We start from the raw sequence: 16,697 nt of genomic DNA on the forward strand, positions 1-16,697 counted from the left end.
CTGTCGGCTCAAACCTGGGTCCCAGGCGCCCTTCCCGGCTCCCCACGGGACCCCCGGCTGGGAGCGTCTCCCTCAGCCTGCGTGCGCCCCTGGGCCCCTCCCGGAGGGGAAGGGGCCTGCGCTGGCCGCAGACACCTGTCCCCACAGCGTCCTCCCCGCAGCTCCCGCTGGCCTTGGCCTCGGGCCCCGCGGAGGGGACGAGCTGAGAGAGCCAGGCGGCAGAAGAGTCCACGACCGAGAGTCCCGACAGGAAGGGGGTCTCCCGGACTGTGTGCAGCGCCTCCGGGAGAAAGTATGGACTCCGGGGGAGCCCTCAGGACGCCGGAGCGCGTGCAGAGGGAGAGCCCGCACCCACGGACCGGGGAGCTGAGCGTGTGCGGACCTCAGAGCCGTCCCATCAGCGCCCAGCGGGGACGTCCCAGAAGCCGGCTCAGTGCCGGGGACGCACAGGAGCCCTGGGGCCCGCTGCGCCCCGGGCGGGAGAGGAAGGGCCGGCCCACCCGCGCCGGGACCACGGCCAGGAGGTGATTAAGGGGCGCGGCGGCCTGGGAGACCTCGGAGACAGAGCCTGAGACTCGGGGGTCCGGGTGGACAAAGTCACGTCAGAACAGCCGAGGGAGGGCGAGGCGGGGGGCAGGGATGCTCAGCCGCCGGGACAGAGGAGAAACCAGACTCTCTCCCCACCCCGTGTCGAGGGGGAGACGGAGACCGGGCGGGTTCAAGACTTCAGTGTTAAAGACGCTGCCTTAGACTTCCTCGTAAAAACTAGGTCTAGACATCACTCAGACCTTGGGGTAGGGACGCGTTCCCCTCGGACGGCTCGCCGGTGACGATAAGGGAAGCACGAACACATCTGACTCTGTCGAAACTGAGAACGTTGTGTTTGTCCAGGTGCGTCTGGGAGTAGAGGCCAGCACAGGCGACAGACGCCGTCGGGGTCGACGACTGGTGGTCCCGGCGTCCTGAGGGGCAGACGGGGCGTGAACAACGGGGCGGAAAAGGGGCTCACGGTGCCCACGCGGGGCGGGGTGCCAGGCGGGCGCCGGAGGTGGGGGGGCCCTTGCACAGCTGACAGTCTGACCGCGGTGCTGCACCCCTGACCGGTGCACACCGTCCCGGAGCCGCCTGTGGCTGGAAGGTGACGCTGGAGAGGAGACGGGCGGGCGAGGGCGGAACCGGCATCTCCCCGGGGAGTGAGGATGTTGGGTGTGGGTTCCGGGAGAGGGAGCTCCGGGCCGAAGGTCGGGGCCCCTCCCAAATCCCCAGGTTGAGCCCCGGAGCCTGGCAGGACTGTATCAGGAGGCGGGGCCTCTGAGGGGGGCTCCAGTGCGAGGGTAGGGCCCCCACAGATGGGGTCAGTGCCCTCAGGAGAAGAGACAGGCAGGCCCGCACCCACTCGGCCCAGCGGGGCTTCTCGTGGGGGCTGTGCAGGCCCAGGGGAGGGTCCCCATCGGCAGGAAGCTCGGGGAGGAGGAGCAGGAGCGCAGGCCGGAGTCGGGAAGCGGCAGAGCCATGGGCCCCGCGGGGCTGGCACCGAGCAGGTCCGTGTGTGAGGGTGGCCGAGGGCCGGGGGCTGGGGGGGTGAGCTCGGTGCTGGCGTCTGCACCCCTCCTCCCGAGACCGTGTCCCCCCCACCCGCAGCCCAGCCCCCACCCGTCCCCGTCTCCCACGCGTACATGGTGCAGAGTTCTGCAGCTCGGACCTGGTCCGGAGAAGTGGGACAGCTTGTCCCCCGTCACCCAGAGGAGGAGGGGGCAGCACCGGGCAGGAGCGGGTCCCACACCACAGGGGCAAGTCAGCTAGTGGCCCGAGGCTCAGAGTTCGAACGGCCTGTGTGTTCGGTTTTAAGGGGCCGGCCCGTGGCTCCAGAACTCGAGACCCCCGGCACTGTCCGCTCCCACGGCCCTGGCGGCACCAGGAGGCCCAGGCGGTCCCCTGTGGGCCTGAGGAACCGCCCCCTTTTCCGAGGCAGCTGTCCGTCGCCGCCTGAGTCCCTCCTCCAGGTCCCCCTCCGAGGGAGACCCGAGGCGCCGGCTCCTAAGAACCTCGGACCTGCCCAAGGAAGCCCTCCTTCCAGGGAAACCCCGGGGGCCCGCGAGTCCCTCTGAGAGGCCCAGCCGTCTGCACGCGGGCCCGGGCTCCGCACCCCACGCCGCGCCCCCCCCCCCGCCGTGTGCCTCTGGTGAGACGGTGGCCTCCCACTGCGGCCTGCTGTCAATGTGTGCATGTGAGCCGGCCTCCATCCTCGGGGCAGCCCCAGGAGCCCTGTCGCGAGGGCTGCTCTTTACGAAATTCGCCGGACAACACGGTGACGGACAGAAGGACGGCCTCCTGTCCCTCTGCGGGCGCACTGCCCTGCCAGAGAGCTGGACCCGGCCTCTCCTGCTAGGCTTCAGCGACCTCTCGACCTCAGTGCTGCCCGGGGTCATCAGCATGCCGGTCTCGGGGCGCAGGCGCGGCAGGAGACAGGCGGCAGGGGACAGACGTGTCCGCCAGCTCCCATGGGCGCCACGGGCCTCGACACAGTCCCAGAACCCCCCGGCCCCTCCCTCCGGTGCTGCGAGTGACATAATCCCCGCTTTCTCCGCCGGCCATTGTACGTGGCAAATAAAACAATGCCCTGGAAGCCCAGAGACGTCTCGCCGCGGCCCCCGTGAAAGGGCCCAGATAAATGCGTGCTGGCATCAAAGGCGGAGGACACGGCTGACCATGTATCATCTCCGGGGACTGAACGCAGCCTTTGTGCCGCGCGCGCGGCCGTAAAAAGTGGCATTGTGCGCCTCGAAAGGCTGTGTGGGCCTGTGCATGACTAATCTGTCTTTCTGCATTATTTTATTCAATCTTCTCTGACTTTATGCCTTTGACATTTTTGCTACACTCAGTAAATTTGAGTGAATAGGCAATTTTAAAGAATTTTTATAGGGCTTCGGAGAAGTCAGAGGCAGCCTGTATCTTTGTTCGAACTTAGCAGTTTAAATATTTCCTTTGTCTGGGGTGCCGAGTAATTTTTAGATCCTCCCCCCCCAAAAGAATGCGTTAACCCTAAGAGCTGGACCACGTTTCCTGACGCAGTCCGACTGTTTGGAAGAAGGGGCTCACAGTCGCAGCGCTGCCCAGCTCTGGCCGCTGCGCCGCGTTGGTCGGCAGGACGCTGGCCGCCCCTTGACGCCCCGGGGTCCAGAGACGCGGGAGACGCCCCCAGAAGGGGCAGTGATGAATCGGGGGCTTCCACGCTCTTCCGACTCCACATCAAACGACCCCCCCACATCGTGCACCGTTACTGGGTGGCCAGTCCCCCGGGCACTGTCCAGTCTACAGCGCTGGTTCGGCCGAGCGCAGCCGCCGAGACCAGGTGGTTCACACCGAGGGGGGTGCTCGAGGAAACCACGCAACTCTCTTGGCTAGCCAGCGTGCACGGAGCCCTCCCCCCCCGCCACCCCGGCCACCCGGCCAGGGTCCGCGCCCTTCTCCTCGGAGGGAAGCACAGATCACGCGTCCTTGGTGAAACTCTTGGGGCCGGCAGGGGCAGGCCTCGAGGGTGGCTCGCACTCTCCCCGAGGCTGTTGAATGGCTTAATGTCAGCGCAGACTTCGGAGGAGCCCGCCCTGGGGGAGGCGCACAGGTGATTCCATTTGACGGGACCCGGACGGCCGGATCCCCCGTGAGCCCACACCTGACAGGGTGCCGGGAAACACACGTGTAGCACCTGGGGCTGCTTTGGAGACACGGGGCCTCGGGATCCCGGCACTGCTGCCGTCTGTGCCCCAGTGGTGCAGCCCGGCGGTCCAGCGCCGGCCGCCACGGTCGGCAGCAGGGCGGGGCTGGGACACAGGTGGAGGCAGCCGCCCCAGACCTGCAGGGTGCTGGGGCACAGAGCTGCTTGCTGAGGCCTCCCTCCCCTCTGTGCCAGACTGCAGGCTGCCCCACACCCCCGCCCACAGAGCCGAGGGCTGGCCAGGGGCTGCCGAGGGCCCCCAAGGAGAGGCAGGGAGGTGGGGGACAGTTACCAGAGGGGGAGCAGGTGCCAGCAAGGGAGGGCTATGTGGGGACATGCTCAGACACTCCCCAGGAGCAAAAGCCTGAGCAACGGGGGGCCTGGCCCGGGGTCCAGACAGCGCAGTGACCGGCGGCAGCGCTCGAGTGCTGTCCCAGGCCCTGGGCACAGCGAGGGGCGGACAGCTCCGCCTCCCCGAGACCACAGACCACAGGGGCGGCCGGGCAGGGTGGGAGCAACAACCCAGAGGCCGGGCTCCGACTCCTTGCAAACGGACCGGCACTTCCCACCTCCAGGGGGGTGGCACCGTGAACCCCCGGCTTCCCCTCGGCTGGCAGAGGCTGCGCGTGGCCCCCGAGGGGCATTGGGTCAGTCCACCCCAGGGGAAGGCCCGCAGGAGCCCCCACGTGGGGCGTGACGCGGGCACCCCGGTGGTGAGCGTGGTCCGGAGGTCCTCCAGTGGGGGACAGGGCGGCCCCGTCCTCCCTGTGAGGCATTCTCACGGCCGGGACAGGGGACAGGGGACAGGCGTGCCCCAGACGAGCAGCGGCAGGCCCCCATCGAAGCATCCGACCCGGCGGACGCCACAGAGGCCTGCTCTCGGCCCGCCTCCGCCCGTTCTTATTTCGCAGTGAAACTTAGGAGCGGAGTGGCCCGCTGTTTCCGAAATAAACTGAAACGGGGTGTCCTGGGACTCACAGCCACGGGCCGAGCAGGGTGGGGATTTGCATTCTCCGCGCCGGCGGCTGTCGCGGCGGCGCGGCCGGGCCGCACGCTCCAGAGCACCTGGGGGCGCTGGGACGGGCCTCAGACCCGGGGCGGCGGGGGGCGCGGGCCTCGGGACGCCGCAATGTCATGCTTCCCGGGCCCTGCCTCGGCAACAGCGTGAACGAGGGGGGAAACCGGTTGCCTAGGAAACCCTCTCGTCCTGGTAATTACGGCTGTAACTGACTGCACACCCCACCTATAACAGAAATGAATAATAATTTACACGCGCTGACTGGCAGCTCCCGGCCGGGGCCGCTGCTCGCCGCTGCCCCCTACTGGCGCGCACGAGGGCTGCGCGGCCCGAGGGGCTGGCAGGACGCAAATCACCCGGCGGATGGACGGGACCGCCTCCCCCTCCCGCCTCCCCCTCCCCCTCCCCCTCCCTCCTCCCCGGCTTCGGAATCCAGTTCCAGCAAACCGCTGCCCGATCAATAGAGGGAAATGAAAAGTGCTCTGCGTCCGCGTCCACGGCGAGGGCCGGACAGCCTAGTGGCCGTCGGTCATCGCAATTAAAAGCCATTTCATGCTGGGACGCGAGCCGGACCCAGAGAAGGTGCTCGATACGGCGAACAGCAGCCGAAGGGCCGCGCGCGCGCGCGCGCGGCAGTGACCGCCCCCACGTGTGGCCCCCGAGTCACTGCACGGCACAGGATTGGATGCGAGCGAATTTATTTTATAAATAAAATCCTATCCGGTCGTTCTGACCAATTAAACTGCGTAGTTAACGAAGACGGTCCGCCCCTCTTCGGCCCTGGAGCCCGCGGTGCGGAGTTCGAGTCCCTGCGCCGGAAGGCCGGCCAGCCGTTCGGAAAGGAGACGGTGCGCAGTGGTTTGCTGGATTTGATTTAAGAGACACAGCAGGAGTTGGCAAAACCCACGTACCATGGGGTTAATGTGGGTGAGCATGCAGCTATTTGTAACACAGAAATGAAATACCGCACGCCAGACACACACGCCTGACTCCCCCGCACCCCGCGCCTCTCCGCGGGAGCCGGGCCGCGGCTGAAATGAGCAGCGGCCAGGGAGGGGCCTTCGCCGCCGCCGCCGCCGGGGCGGAGCGCGCGCTTCCAGTCTGCAGGGCCGGACACCGCCGCGTGGGCGGCGAGCCCCCCCCCCCCCCCCCCCGCAAGGGACGGGAGTCTGAGGCTGCTCGGCCGGCACCCCGTTCCGAGAGGACGGGCGTCCCCACGAAAGGGGGTGGGGAGGCTGGTCCACAGCTCCACGCACTCGGGCCCAACTCCTGGGTTCTGTCCAGTGCGGACATTGTGAACTGTCCGTCCATGAGCTCAGAAGGAAGGACGATGCCCCAAAGGTCGCTGAGGCTATTGACGCCGCCCAGACGGAGGGTGTGAGGGCAGTCGTGGGGACACAGCCTGTCCAGGGAGGGGGCCCTCAGGTCTTTCAGGTGCTGAGACTCGGGGCATCGGAAACGTCCCCAGTTACACCCGGTCAGCGTGGAAGCTCCCGCGCACCAAAACGGGTCTGGGGATCAGCAGATCCGTGTTTTCCCGCCTCCCATCAATGCCAGGCAGCACCACCGACCGTCCCCCCTGCTTTCCAGAAGTCGACACACCCCAGGGGCGTGCCCTGATGCTTCTGAGACGCCGGCTGGCTCCAAAGGAAGGCCAGGAACGGCCCCTCGCCGGACTGCGTTCTGCACCTCGGCCCAGGGCCCAGGTCGGGAGCCGAGCGTCCCACTGGCGACAGCAGAGAAGCCGGCCGACAGCACCAGGGAGTGGCCGGGAGGATGGTCACGGCAGGACGAGAAAGGCACCCACCTCTGTGAGCCCCTCCCCCAAACACGAAAGCCCAGGCCACCCCAAGGCAGCGCCGGGCAAACCCCACAGAGAGGCACCCTGTCCAGTCCCCAGGCTGGTCTGCACCCACACCCTCGGGGTCAGGGGACAGAAAACCGGGCAGGCGTCACGGAGAGTGACAGGGAGAAGGCGCAGGCACAGGAGGCAGGAAGCAGGGAGGGCTGCTCTCCTGGTCACCCCTTTATGCAGCTGTGACCCTGAGAACCCCCAGGACGCCACCTCCTGGCCGCCCGGGGAGAACAGTGGCCTCACGGTGGCGAAACCCCGCAGGCTCCGCCCTGCCCCGGTGACCAGGTGACCCAGAACGGAGTGGCAGGGTCCGCAGGAGGACGCCAGAGTCGTCCCCGGCAGGAGCCTCTGGAGAGCGGTGCTGCTCCGGCCACAGAACCTCACTCCGACAGCGCCAGCGCTCAGGCCACCCCCGGCTGAGGCCTGGCGTGCAGACCACCTGGCCCGAGCTCCCACCACGCCCGTCCTGGGAACCAAGGGGCACAAGGAGCAGTCAGGGGTCGATGGGGACCGAGGAGCAGCAGCAGCACACGCAGGCGGGGGCAGCCGGGGAGGGTCCTGTCCCCGGGGAGAGGGGGGCATGTGGGTGAAGTTCAGAGAAGGTGTCAGGCCAAGTGAGGAGCCCGCCCACAGGGGTCGCCGATGAGATGGACTCCGTTGGCCGCTGGAGGCGTCAGGGAGTGTGGAACCTCAGGGCTGACTGTGCGCCTTCCCTGTGGGTCTGAAATGGGTTCGGACAAAGGCTCTTCATCTGCTGGTCAGTTCCAGCGATGGGAACGGGTGCCCTGCGCCCCACCTCGGGGCTCCGGCTGCAGGCGGCAGGTGGTCCCCGGCAGCGCCGTCTCGGGGACCATCCACCGACCCGCGAGAAGCAGCGACCTGCGTGCACAGCAGGCTCCGGACGCAGCTTGGGGACACAGAGCGTGACCTGGTGACCCCGCACATCCATGACACCCGCTGTGGCCGCAGCTCCGGCACAGTGACCAGCTCCCAAGAGGGGGCTGGGGTTTTGTGGGGCTGAGCTGAGAGAAAACCCGTCTTAGACCAGAAATGCACGCACTGCTGACAACCGTGGGCTGAAGAACACGTCCCCGGCCTCTTTAGGGGCGACCTTTCCAGATCAGTCCTCGGTTCTGACTTGTCCACGGGCTTCGGGGGTTCAGGCTCCCCCCCGACAATGAAAACACGTCTTCACGAAACTCCACGGTCGTGCTGTTCCAGCTGCGGAGAGCTCCCGCTTTTCTAGGACACGACTCCACTCCGCTGAAGCACGGACTCGAGAGCGAAGCTATAAATAGCCCTCGATGGTGTGGCCGTCCACGGGGGCGGACGGCCCTGCCGGCCGGTCTCAGCGCAGGCGCGGGGCGCTTCCCGGGAGCCCGGGTTCGGCGCGCGTCAGGCCGCGAGTGACGCCGGCACGTGAGGTTCTGTGTCAGAACACGTCTCCGTGCGTTGAGGAGTCTGGCTGGAAGTAAGCATGTTATCTCAGCTCCTTGCAAACAGGAAGGAGGCCTCGGGGGACGGAAGTGTCGGGGAGCAGGACACGGAATTCCTCGCTTCAAGGACGTTTCAATGAGGGCGAGGGCGGCCTCCATCTCCCCCACGACAGAGGGCCGCCGACACCGCGCACGTGGGGAGGACTTGCCCGTGGAACCGCGAGGACACGTGTGCTGCGTGCAGCGAACACGCGAATCACAGGCATTTCCTCACTCAACTCTGAGTCATAAAGTTCACATTTTCGAGAGCAAGTTTCATAAAATTTTTACTCGAAAAAAACATTTTACAAAATACCGTTCTCCCGACCACAGAAACTCCCCCGTGGGCTCCGTGTGGCTCCCACCCCCACCCCCGCCCCAAGACGACGGAGCAACAGGCGAGGGGGCAGGGCCCTCGCACAGCCACCGAGCTGCAGGACCTGCGAGTAGACTCCTTTAAAGTGCCTTTAAGATGCTAAAGCAAGTAATGGAATTCTTGAATCTATTTAAAGTTTACGTCTCCTTACGACGGTCCATAGGGTACGCGCAACGTCGCAGCTGGTGCGGAACCGCTGCGTTCCGTCCGGGACTGGGCAACGGAGCAGACGGACAGGGCTCTCCGCACACCACTCGGAGAGGGCGCCGCCCCGCAGGCCGACGGGAACGGGCGTGCGGAGCGGAGGGGCCGAGCGCTCCCTGGGACCCGGGGCACCGCTGGCAGGGACGGGGCCTGCTTCTGAGTCAGCCCCAACGGCCACTCCCACTCGGGGAGCACTTCCGCGGTGCACGGGGCGCACAGGGCACACGGACGCCGGGCTGGGCTCCGGCTCCCCTCTCCCGGGCAGGGCCTAGTTCTTCTGCTGCAACCTGGCAGCTCTGAACTTGGAAACCCTCTTCGTGACTTCTTCTGAGGCCTCCGACAGAAGTTCCTTCCGCTCGGGAATGGGGGGCAGCAGCGGGTGCGCCCCGGCCGGGCGAGGGGCTGCGCAGGGCGACAGCACGTCCTTTTCTACCACGGTTCCAGAGAAGGCCTGGAAGACAAGGTCAGAGCGCTGTGACGGCCAGCGAGCGAGGCGCCCACGCACCCCTCCGCCCTGCGCTGCCGGCTGCACGTCTCCTTTCACTGCAAGCACACGCAGCCCCGGCCGGCGGGGCTCGGTGCGCTGAGCGCCAGCCTGCGATCCAAGGGGTCGCCAGTTCAGTTCCCAGTCAGGGCACAGGCCTGGGGAGCAGGCCAGGTCTCCAGGCGGGGGTGCACGAGAGGCAACCACACATTGATGTTTCTCTCTCTCTCCTCACTCTCTCCCTCCCTTCCCCCTCTCTAAAAAGATAAACAAAAGTCTTTTTTAAAAAAGTAAATTTAAGCCCTGGCTGGCAAAGCTCAGTGGATTGAGCTCGGACTGTGAACCAAAGTGTCACAGGTTCGATTCCCAGTCAGGGCACATGCCTGGATTGCAGGCCATGACCCCCAGCAACCGCACATTGATGTTTCTCTCTCTCTCTTTCTCCATCCCTTTCCTCTCTAAATTAAATAAATACATAATTACATAAATAAACAAAATCTTTAAAAAAAGTAAATTCATAAGATTTTAGGGTAAAAAGACAGACCATCAAAATACAAATTATTCAGAGAAATCAAACACCATTAACATATCTTAATCACACCACCAAGTGTGAGTCCGTGTTTCAGTGCTCGTACAAGAAAGCAAATGGTAAAACACCCCTCGTTTACCAAAAACGGGTAGACAGAGGTCCTCGACTTTCAGACACCCCGTCTGTGCCCAGCCCGCACCGTGAACACGAGACATCACAGTGAACACTCGGCCCAGGGTTGGATGGCAGCTGGGGAGGGCGAGGCACCGGGTGGGGGACCCATGTGCCCACAGCCCACCATGGCCCAGCAGCAGGGCCACCTCCCAGGTGGTGCCGACCAGGCGTCCCACCGCATTCAGGGAGGCCAGCCCTGGCCTCGTACACGAGGGCACGCAGCGTGCTGGGACAGTGCACCCCACACGGTTGGCTTACGGGTCGTTATCAAAAAGCACAGGCCCCGAGTCCTCCGGGTCCCGTGACATCTGAGAGGACAGGTGTGTGCACAGTGACGCCCCAGAGACACGGGGCTGCCGCCCAGCCCTGCAGCCTCGCGAGACCACGAGAGAAGTGAAGTGACCGGCAGGGGAGTGCAGGCAGCGCCTGGGAGAGAAGCCGCTGCACCTGACACTAGGGGAGGGAGGGAGGGAGGGAGGACCGGTGAAGGCGTCTCCTTTCTAATTCTGTCAGCCGGTGTCACCCAACAAATGCAACGAAAACTTTCTTTTTAAAAAAGGAAACACCCTGGGAACGCCAACCATCACCTGGGAAACGGGGACCGTGGACTACGCGTGCCCTCCAAGGTGCGGGCCGCCAGCCCCCGCCCGCGGGCCCGTGACCAGGCACACGCACCTGCACCTCGGGCGGCCCCGCCAGGGGGGGCACCGCGCCCCGCGGCTGGCCCTCCTGCTCCTCCTCCGGGATGCTCTCGCCGGCGTCGCTGCACGCCGCCTCCTCCCAGCTGAGGCCCCGCAGTAGCCCGCGGCGCTCCTCCGGGTCGGCGGCGCTGCTCTCGCTGGTGTCGCTGCAGACGCTGTTCTCCCGGCTGCGTGACTTCAGGATGGACTTCCGGGGCACGTACTCCCCGTTCACGACGTCCACGAAGACCCTGCGGGGCCACAGAGCGCGCTCACGCGAGGGCCGAGACTGGGAGATGCGTGCGAGCCCCGCGGTCGACCTCTTCCGAGACGCAGTCCGAACCAGTTTGCCCAGACTTGTGTCTGCGGTTCTCGGCGTGCTCCTGAGGCCTCGGACGGCCCGCCGTGGACGCCGCTGGAAACCGCAGCTGGGGCGCAGCGAGCCCAGCACCCCGTTCGCAGACGCGCCCTGGGGACCGGAGCGGGATCCGCCCAAAGCCCGCCCCCGAGCTGGACCGCTCGGGAGATCACGGCTCGCACTTCCGCGGTCTCCCAGACGCCAGTCGTGAGAGCAGCCCCGGCGAACGCGCAGCCAGGGCCGGCGTGCCGCCCGCCCCGCGCCCCGGGAACACGCACCCCCCCCCCCCCCACGCTGACCCCGGCGCCTCTGCCGGACCCACCCGGAAGGACGCAAGCGCAGGGCAGCGCGGGCCCCGCCCTCACCTGTAGATGTCCGCCGGGGTCCTGATGGTGGGCAGCTCGGGGGTGGCGTGGCCGCCGCCACAGCTGTTCTTCCGCTTCCGCTTGGCTTCCTCCTTCTTCTCACTGAACTTCAAAGTGGTGTTCTTTCCAGTATTGATTCGGACCTGGAAGGGTCCCAGCGAGGAGTTACGGTCCTCCCGAGAAACGCGGCCCAGGCCAGAACCGAGCCCACTGCCCCCCGACTCGGGGCACAACAGGGGGAGAGCCCGCATCTCCAGTCGGGGGGGTGGGGGCGACTTGCAGGGCCCCAGGGCCCCCTCCCCATACCTCCGCAGACGGGACCGCCCCTGGCGGACCGTCCATCTGCTGTCACGGCCGGCTCTGGTCTCCAGGGACTTCACTTCCCCCCAGAGAGCAGCGCACAGCGCCCCGTGAGCCGTCGAGCTGCCCGGGGCAGCGGTCCCGGGGAGTCTCCGGTCACAAGGAGCACGTTGCGGGAAGGGGGGGGGGGGTTCCCGCTGCGCCCACCGCTAGGACACAGGCTCCTGGCCCATATCGCGCATTGCAAACAAATCGCACAACTTAAGAATATAAACTTTAAGTCATAAAAGCAGTATTACATTGTGCTTACGATTCACAACTTTTAAACGCCTCTGATTCTGAGAGACGGACCTGACACCTGAGCCCAGCCCCGAGGCCCGAGCCCAGCCCCCGTCCCGTCTATGCCGGCCCCCCCCCCGCCCACAGTCCTGTGGACACTTCTCACCTGGCCTCCCCGAAGAGGGGAGATGCGCAGCCCGGAGAACCAAGAAACAAACTTCCCCTGACTAACTCAGTCGCTTTCCCCACAGAACTCACAAGAGGCTCCCTTCCGTCTGAAGAATTAGACCATTCTAAAAACCAGACCCGGGAGCAGGGACAACTTAGGGGCCCTGAGAAACACCCCGGGGGCGGAGAGGCAGCGCCCCGAGGGCTGCCCATGGGGGAGGGGCGCCGGGGGAGGCGGAGGGCCCTTGGCCGGACCTGGACAGCTCCGAGGCCCACGGGCCCGCGCTGCTGCTCCAGGAGGGCGACGAGGAAGAGGCCCTCGGGGCTCCTGAGCCGGCAGAGGGTGGGGATGGGTTCAGGGCAGCTGTCCTTCCCACCCCCCACCCCAGCCCCCGCATCCGCCGGTGCTGAACACCCTGCGGAAAGTCCCAGAGGGACAAGTCTCTCCAAGGAGCAGCTCAGGCCCCGCCCTGGAAGACGCCTCCACTCCCGGGCGCCGAGGTGCCACCTTCCAGTCCCGGGCGCCCGAAGGTGTTTGTATTGACTGTCAGAGAAGAGGCTATTTCCACTTCCTCCTAAACCCCCCTCCCTGTTCAGGGTGCTCCTGGCCGGCTCCGCCCACGCAGAAACTGCAGCCCGCGTGATCAGAGCTTAACTGCCACAGTCACTGCCCAGCGCCCCAAACACACCCGGACGCCCCCAGCAGTCAACCTGGAGTTCCTAAGAAAACTCTCGGAACCGAGCACAGGCGGAGTCGAAACAGTCGCCACTGAAATCCGATCCCCCGGCCCTGGCTGGTGTGGCTCAGCGGGCTGAGAGCCAGCCGGCCTGTGAAGCAAAGGGTCGCGGGTTCAATTCCCCATCAGGGCACAGGCCTAGGTTGTGGGCCAGGTCCCCAGTAGGGGGTGCCCAAGAGGCAACAACACACTGATGTTTCTCTCCCTCTTTTTTTCCCTCCCTTCCTCTCTCTCTAAATATATAAAATCTTCTTTAGAAAAAGTAGAAAAAAAAAGAGAAGAAATCTGAAACCCTTCCAAACCCCACACACCTCCAACTGCACTGTAGCTGGCGAGAACAAGGGCCCGACACCAGTTAACTTTTCAGACTATTTTTTCCCTTTTTCTCTTTAAGTAAACTGGTCAGAAAAAGAGGCAAAGATGGTTTTCTGTTGCCATGTTAACCACTGTTAATGCTATTCTTTTAAAAAATATCATGGATGTTGTGCAAAGTTCAAACTACATGCCTAATTAGTAAAGTGAAGAGTATACAAACCCTCTTCGGCTCCACGGTGTGAGAAAAATATATCGTTGGTACGGAACTGTGTCCGGCCCCTACAGCGTGGTGGGCAGGTTCACTTTCCTCGCTATCATCCTCATCCTCATCCTCGTCCTCGTCACTGTGGTAAGAGTGCGACCCATTCACTGAGCAGTGGGCGTGACCGTTCACTCGACCGCTGAGCAGTCCGGGGTCTGCCACGTCCCCGTCACAGTGGCCGGGAGCTGCGGCCCCCGGGTGCGGCCCGTCCGAGGCTCGGCTCTGCTCCTCCGCCTCCTCCTCTTCGGAAGATGTGGCGTCCTGTCCATTGGCAATCACGGTGTCAGGCTTGCTGGAGAAGGGAAAGGGAAAAGAGGAAAGTCAAATGCAGAATCTCACGCTTTCTAATTTGCAGCTCATCTACTTGGGGGAAAACTAAGCCTTTGAGCAGGACCCATGTGAAACTAGAATTCTAGGTGAGCAGAAGTTTTCCGACGTGAACAGAGAAGGCCCCGTCCCTACGCTGATTCTGTACGTCATGGTCACGTGGGGCGAGCAGAGCCCGAGCAGGTGAGGTCGTCACCTTCCCGGGGGGACCGGGCCCACCAGACACCGGCGCGGCCCACACCACGACCAGAAACTCGGGGCAGAGCCACGGGGCAGTACCATCTCCTCACTTCGTTCCCACACTCGGAACACTGGACACGCACGCACGCCTGCAACTGTTTCAAGAGTGTGAACCGGCGCACGCCAATACAGCGGGCTGGTGAAGAGGCCCGTTTGGGGTGTTCCGTGCGGCGGCGGTGGCTCCAGCAGCGCTTAGTTGTCTTTTGGCTTCGTCGGAAACAATTCGTTAGATTTCATTGTGACCGCTGTCGTGTCAGTGTGCGTTAAAAAAAACTTATCAGATTGGTGAATTTTTGTGTAGCCACTTTATTATTGAATGGAAGAAAATAAGTAACATTTTGGGTATGTTATGCTTTGTCACTTCAAGAAAGGTAAAAACACCCTGAGACGCAAGAAAAGATGTGTGCGGCGTGTGGAGGAGACGCTGGGGCCGATCGAACGTGTCAGAAGTGACTGTGAAGTCCGTGCTGGAGACGTCTCTCCGGACCGGTTCAGGCTGACGCGATCACATCGAGACGTTCACTGAGGACAACCAACGCTACAGCACGGGGGAGATGGCCGGCATGCCAGAACATCCCCACCAACCAAGTGACTGTGAACATGAAAAACACGTCTTTTATTTTATGGGGAAAACTGCACGGACTTTTTGGCCCACCCAGTGATTCGCTTATGTCCACACAGACACGCGGATCTCCACGCTTCACTCTACAGAGGGTCTGAGCACTTACAAAAATGAGAAAACCAAAAATGCAACGGAACCGAAATACCATCACGCAAAAAAAGCGCGCATGACGGAGGAAATCACAAGCCTCAAACCCAACTCTGAGAAGTAACCAGCGCCAGTCAGTCCACGGGACCCAGGACGGCGCAGCCGGCGGGGCAGGAAGCACGCACGCCCGCGCTGCGCAGAAGACGCGGAGGGCTGCACGGGGCGCATCCCCAAAGCCCACACTCGGACCCCACGGGGCACGGGGCTCCCCGCGTGAGCGCAGGCGCGCACAGCCCGCAGCAGCCCCGGAAGGGCCCTCAGACGTGCCCAGGCGCGCACGCCGGCACGGCCCGAGGAAGCACCCGGAGCGCTCACTCCCATCCCTGGGCGGCAGGACGATGCGCATGCGCGTCTGATAGGGCTGCGCTTCTCGGCCCCGCCCCCCGAAGGACTCCTGCACCGCCCTGCTGCCCAGGAAGCACCTCCCGGGGACGCCGGCGCCGGTTACCTGTCCAGCTCGCCCAGCAGCGCCTCGCGCCGCTCCAGCTCCTCCAGCCGCGCCCACAGCGCCTCGTCCGCCAGCAGGGCCTGGGCCTTCGTGCCATCAGGAAACTCTGCTTCGAAACTACCTGAGGTTTTGGGCTTGGAGTGAGGTTTGTGAGCGATGCGGTGTTTTGCTGTTTTAAGAGGAAAGACAAGGGCGTGAACAGGCAGCTTCAAAAAGGCACCAACCTCGACTTACTGAGACCTGCTGAGGCGGGAGGGGACTCGGAGACACGGGGGGACACAGGGACATGGGGGGTGTGACATCCCAGCCAGCCAGGGGGGCACCGAGGGCACACGCCTCTCAGAACCCTGCTCCCCAGTCAGCAGTCCGGGGGGCAGCAGCCAGGCCGGCCCTGGAGAACCTTCCAGAAGCATGGGGCCTCAGGGGCCCCCAGACCTGCGGGCTCAGCACCGGTGCTGACGAGCGCCTGAGGACTCCCATGCGGGCAGACACTGTGACGAGCCACTCAAGAGAGCTTCCCGCACACGCCGGCCGACACGGTCACCACGCACCCTCGTCCCAACGCACAACCCAGTGCAAGGCACACGGCCGACCCTCCTGGCCCGGATCCACACCACAGGACACCGCGTCACAGGACAACGCCCACCCGGGCGCTGCGGGCACCGACGCCCGGAAGAACCCGTGCGGACAGCCCCGGAACCTCCCACGCCCACTCTGCACGGAACGTCTCTGCTCCCTGCACTGCTCCAGCTTCTCCTCGACGCTCCCCGGGCAGCAGCAGGCCCCGCCTGAACTGCAGCCCGTCTTCCGCGTGACAGACACTTTAGTGCTAAGCAAATGACCCCGGGGAGGGGCGGGAGGGGCGGGAGGGAAGGGGTCTGGAGCGCTGTCCTGAGACGCGGGACTAGCGGATGGCCTCCCCACGCGTGCAGCTCACAGCCCTTTCCCGGATCCAGAAACACGGGTCGACGCTGCACGGCCTGCCCTCCGCCACGGCCACAGCCACCGTCACCGGGGAGCCTCCCGCCCCGCCCCGCACACCCCCGCTCCTCCGCGGGCACCGTGCACAGAGACGCAGGCCACCCTGCTGACCCGCTCTCCGACCTGACCTCGCACCCCGGTGGCCCCCGCTCCGCGCTGGGCCCGCCCCGTCAGCAGGGACGACGCAGCTCGCCCGCCACCTCCCGTTCAACAATCACCCTGAGAGTGAGTGCATCGCTAACCTGTGACCTTCATCAAAGTAAATGTTAACTGTAACGGTTTTCTACAGCAGCAAAGTAGAAAACCGTAGTAGTGGTACCGCTCCTGTGCCACTGGAAAACAGCCCCCTCCCGGGGCCGCGGGCAGCGGGCAGCAGGGGAGCCCTGGGGAGGCAGGGCAGCCGTCCAAGGGGCCGTGGCCGGCACCCTGAACTGCAGGCCGCCGCGAGCTCAGACCCCGCTTTCCTCCAAACACAGCGTCTGCAGCCACCGTTTCGGGAGGAGAACCACCAGCAAGAGATGCACGGTGGCCTAAGGGCGAAGGTCACGCGAGGACAGGCCCGAGTCTAGAACACCCGTCCCCGGGGTCGGACGCGGCGGGTCGGGACGCAGCCCTGAAGAACGCCGCGCCGCCGCCCG

At 64.8% G+C, this 16,697-nt stretch overlaps 1 protein-coding gene across 1 annotated transcript in view; it reads right to left on the bottom strand.

Annotated features, from left to right (window-relative positions):
* Nucleotides 1–8,867: 8,867 nt before the first annotated feature.
* The window catches only part of URI1 (URI1 prefoldin like chaperone), a 33,916-nt gene continuing 26,086 nt past the window's right edge, over nt 8,868–16,697 (bottom strand). The window contains exons 7-11 of the mRNA XM_036013315.1: nt 15,079–15,247; nt 13,253–13,586; nt 11,234–11,376; nt 10,506–10,761; nt 8,868–9,094 (exon numbers count right to left, since the gene is read on the bottom strand). Coding sequence (XP_035869208.1) covers nt 8,912–9,094; nt 10,506–10,761; nt 11,234–11,376; nt 13,253–13,586; nt 15,079–15,247 — 1,085 coding nt within the window. The 3' untranslated portion in view covers nt 8,868–8,911. The remainder of the gene's footprint in view (nt 9,095–10,505; nt 10,762–11,233; nt 11,377–13,252; nt 13,587–15,078; nt 15,248–16,697) is intronic.

This window comes from Phyllostomus discolor, chromosome 12, assembly GCF_004126475.2.
Source record: "Phyllostomus discolor isolate MPI-MPIP mPhyDis1 chromosome 12, mPhyDis1.pri.v3, whole genome shotgun sequence".
Lineage (NCBI taxonomy): Eukaryota > Metazoa > Chordata > Mammalia > Chiroptera > Phyllostomidae > Phyllostomus > Phyllostomus discolor.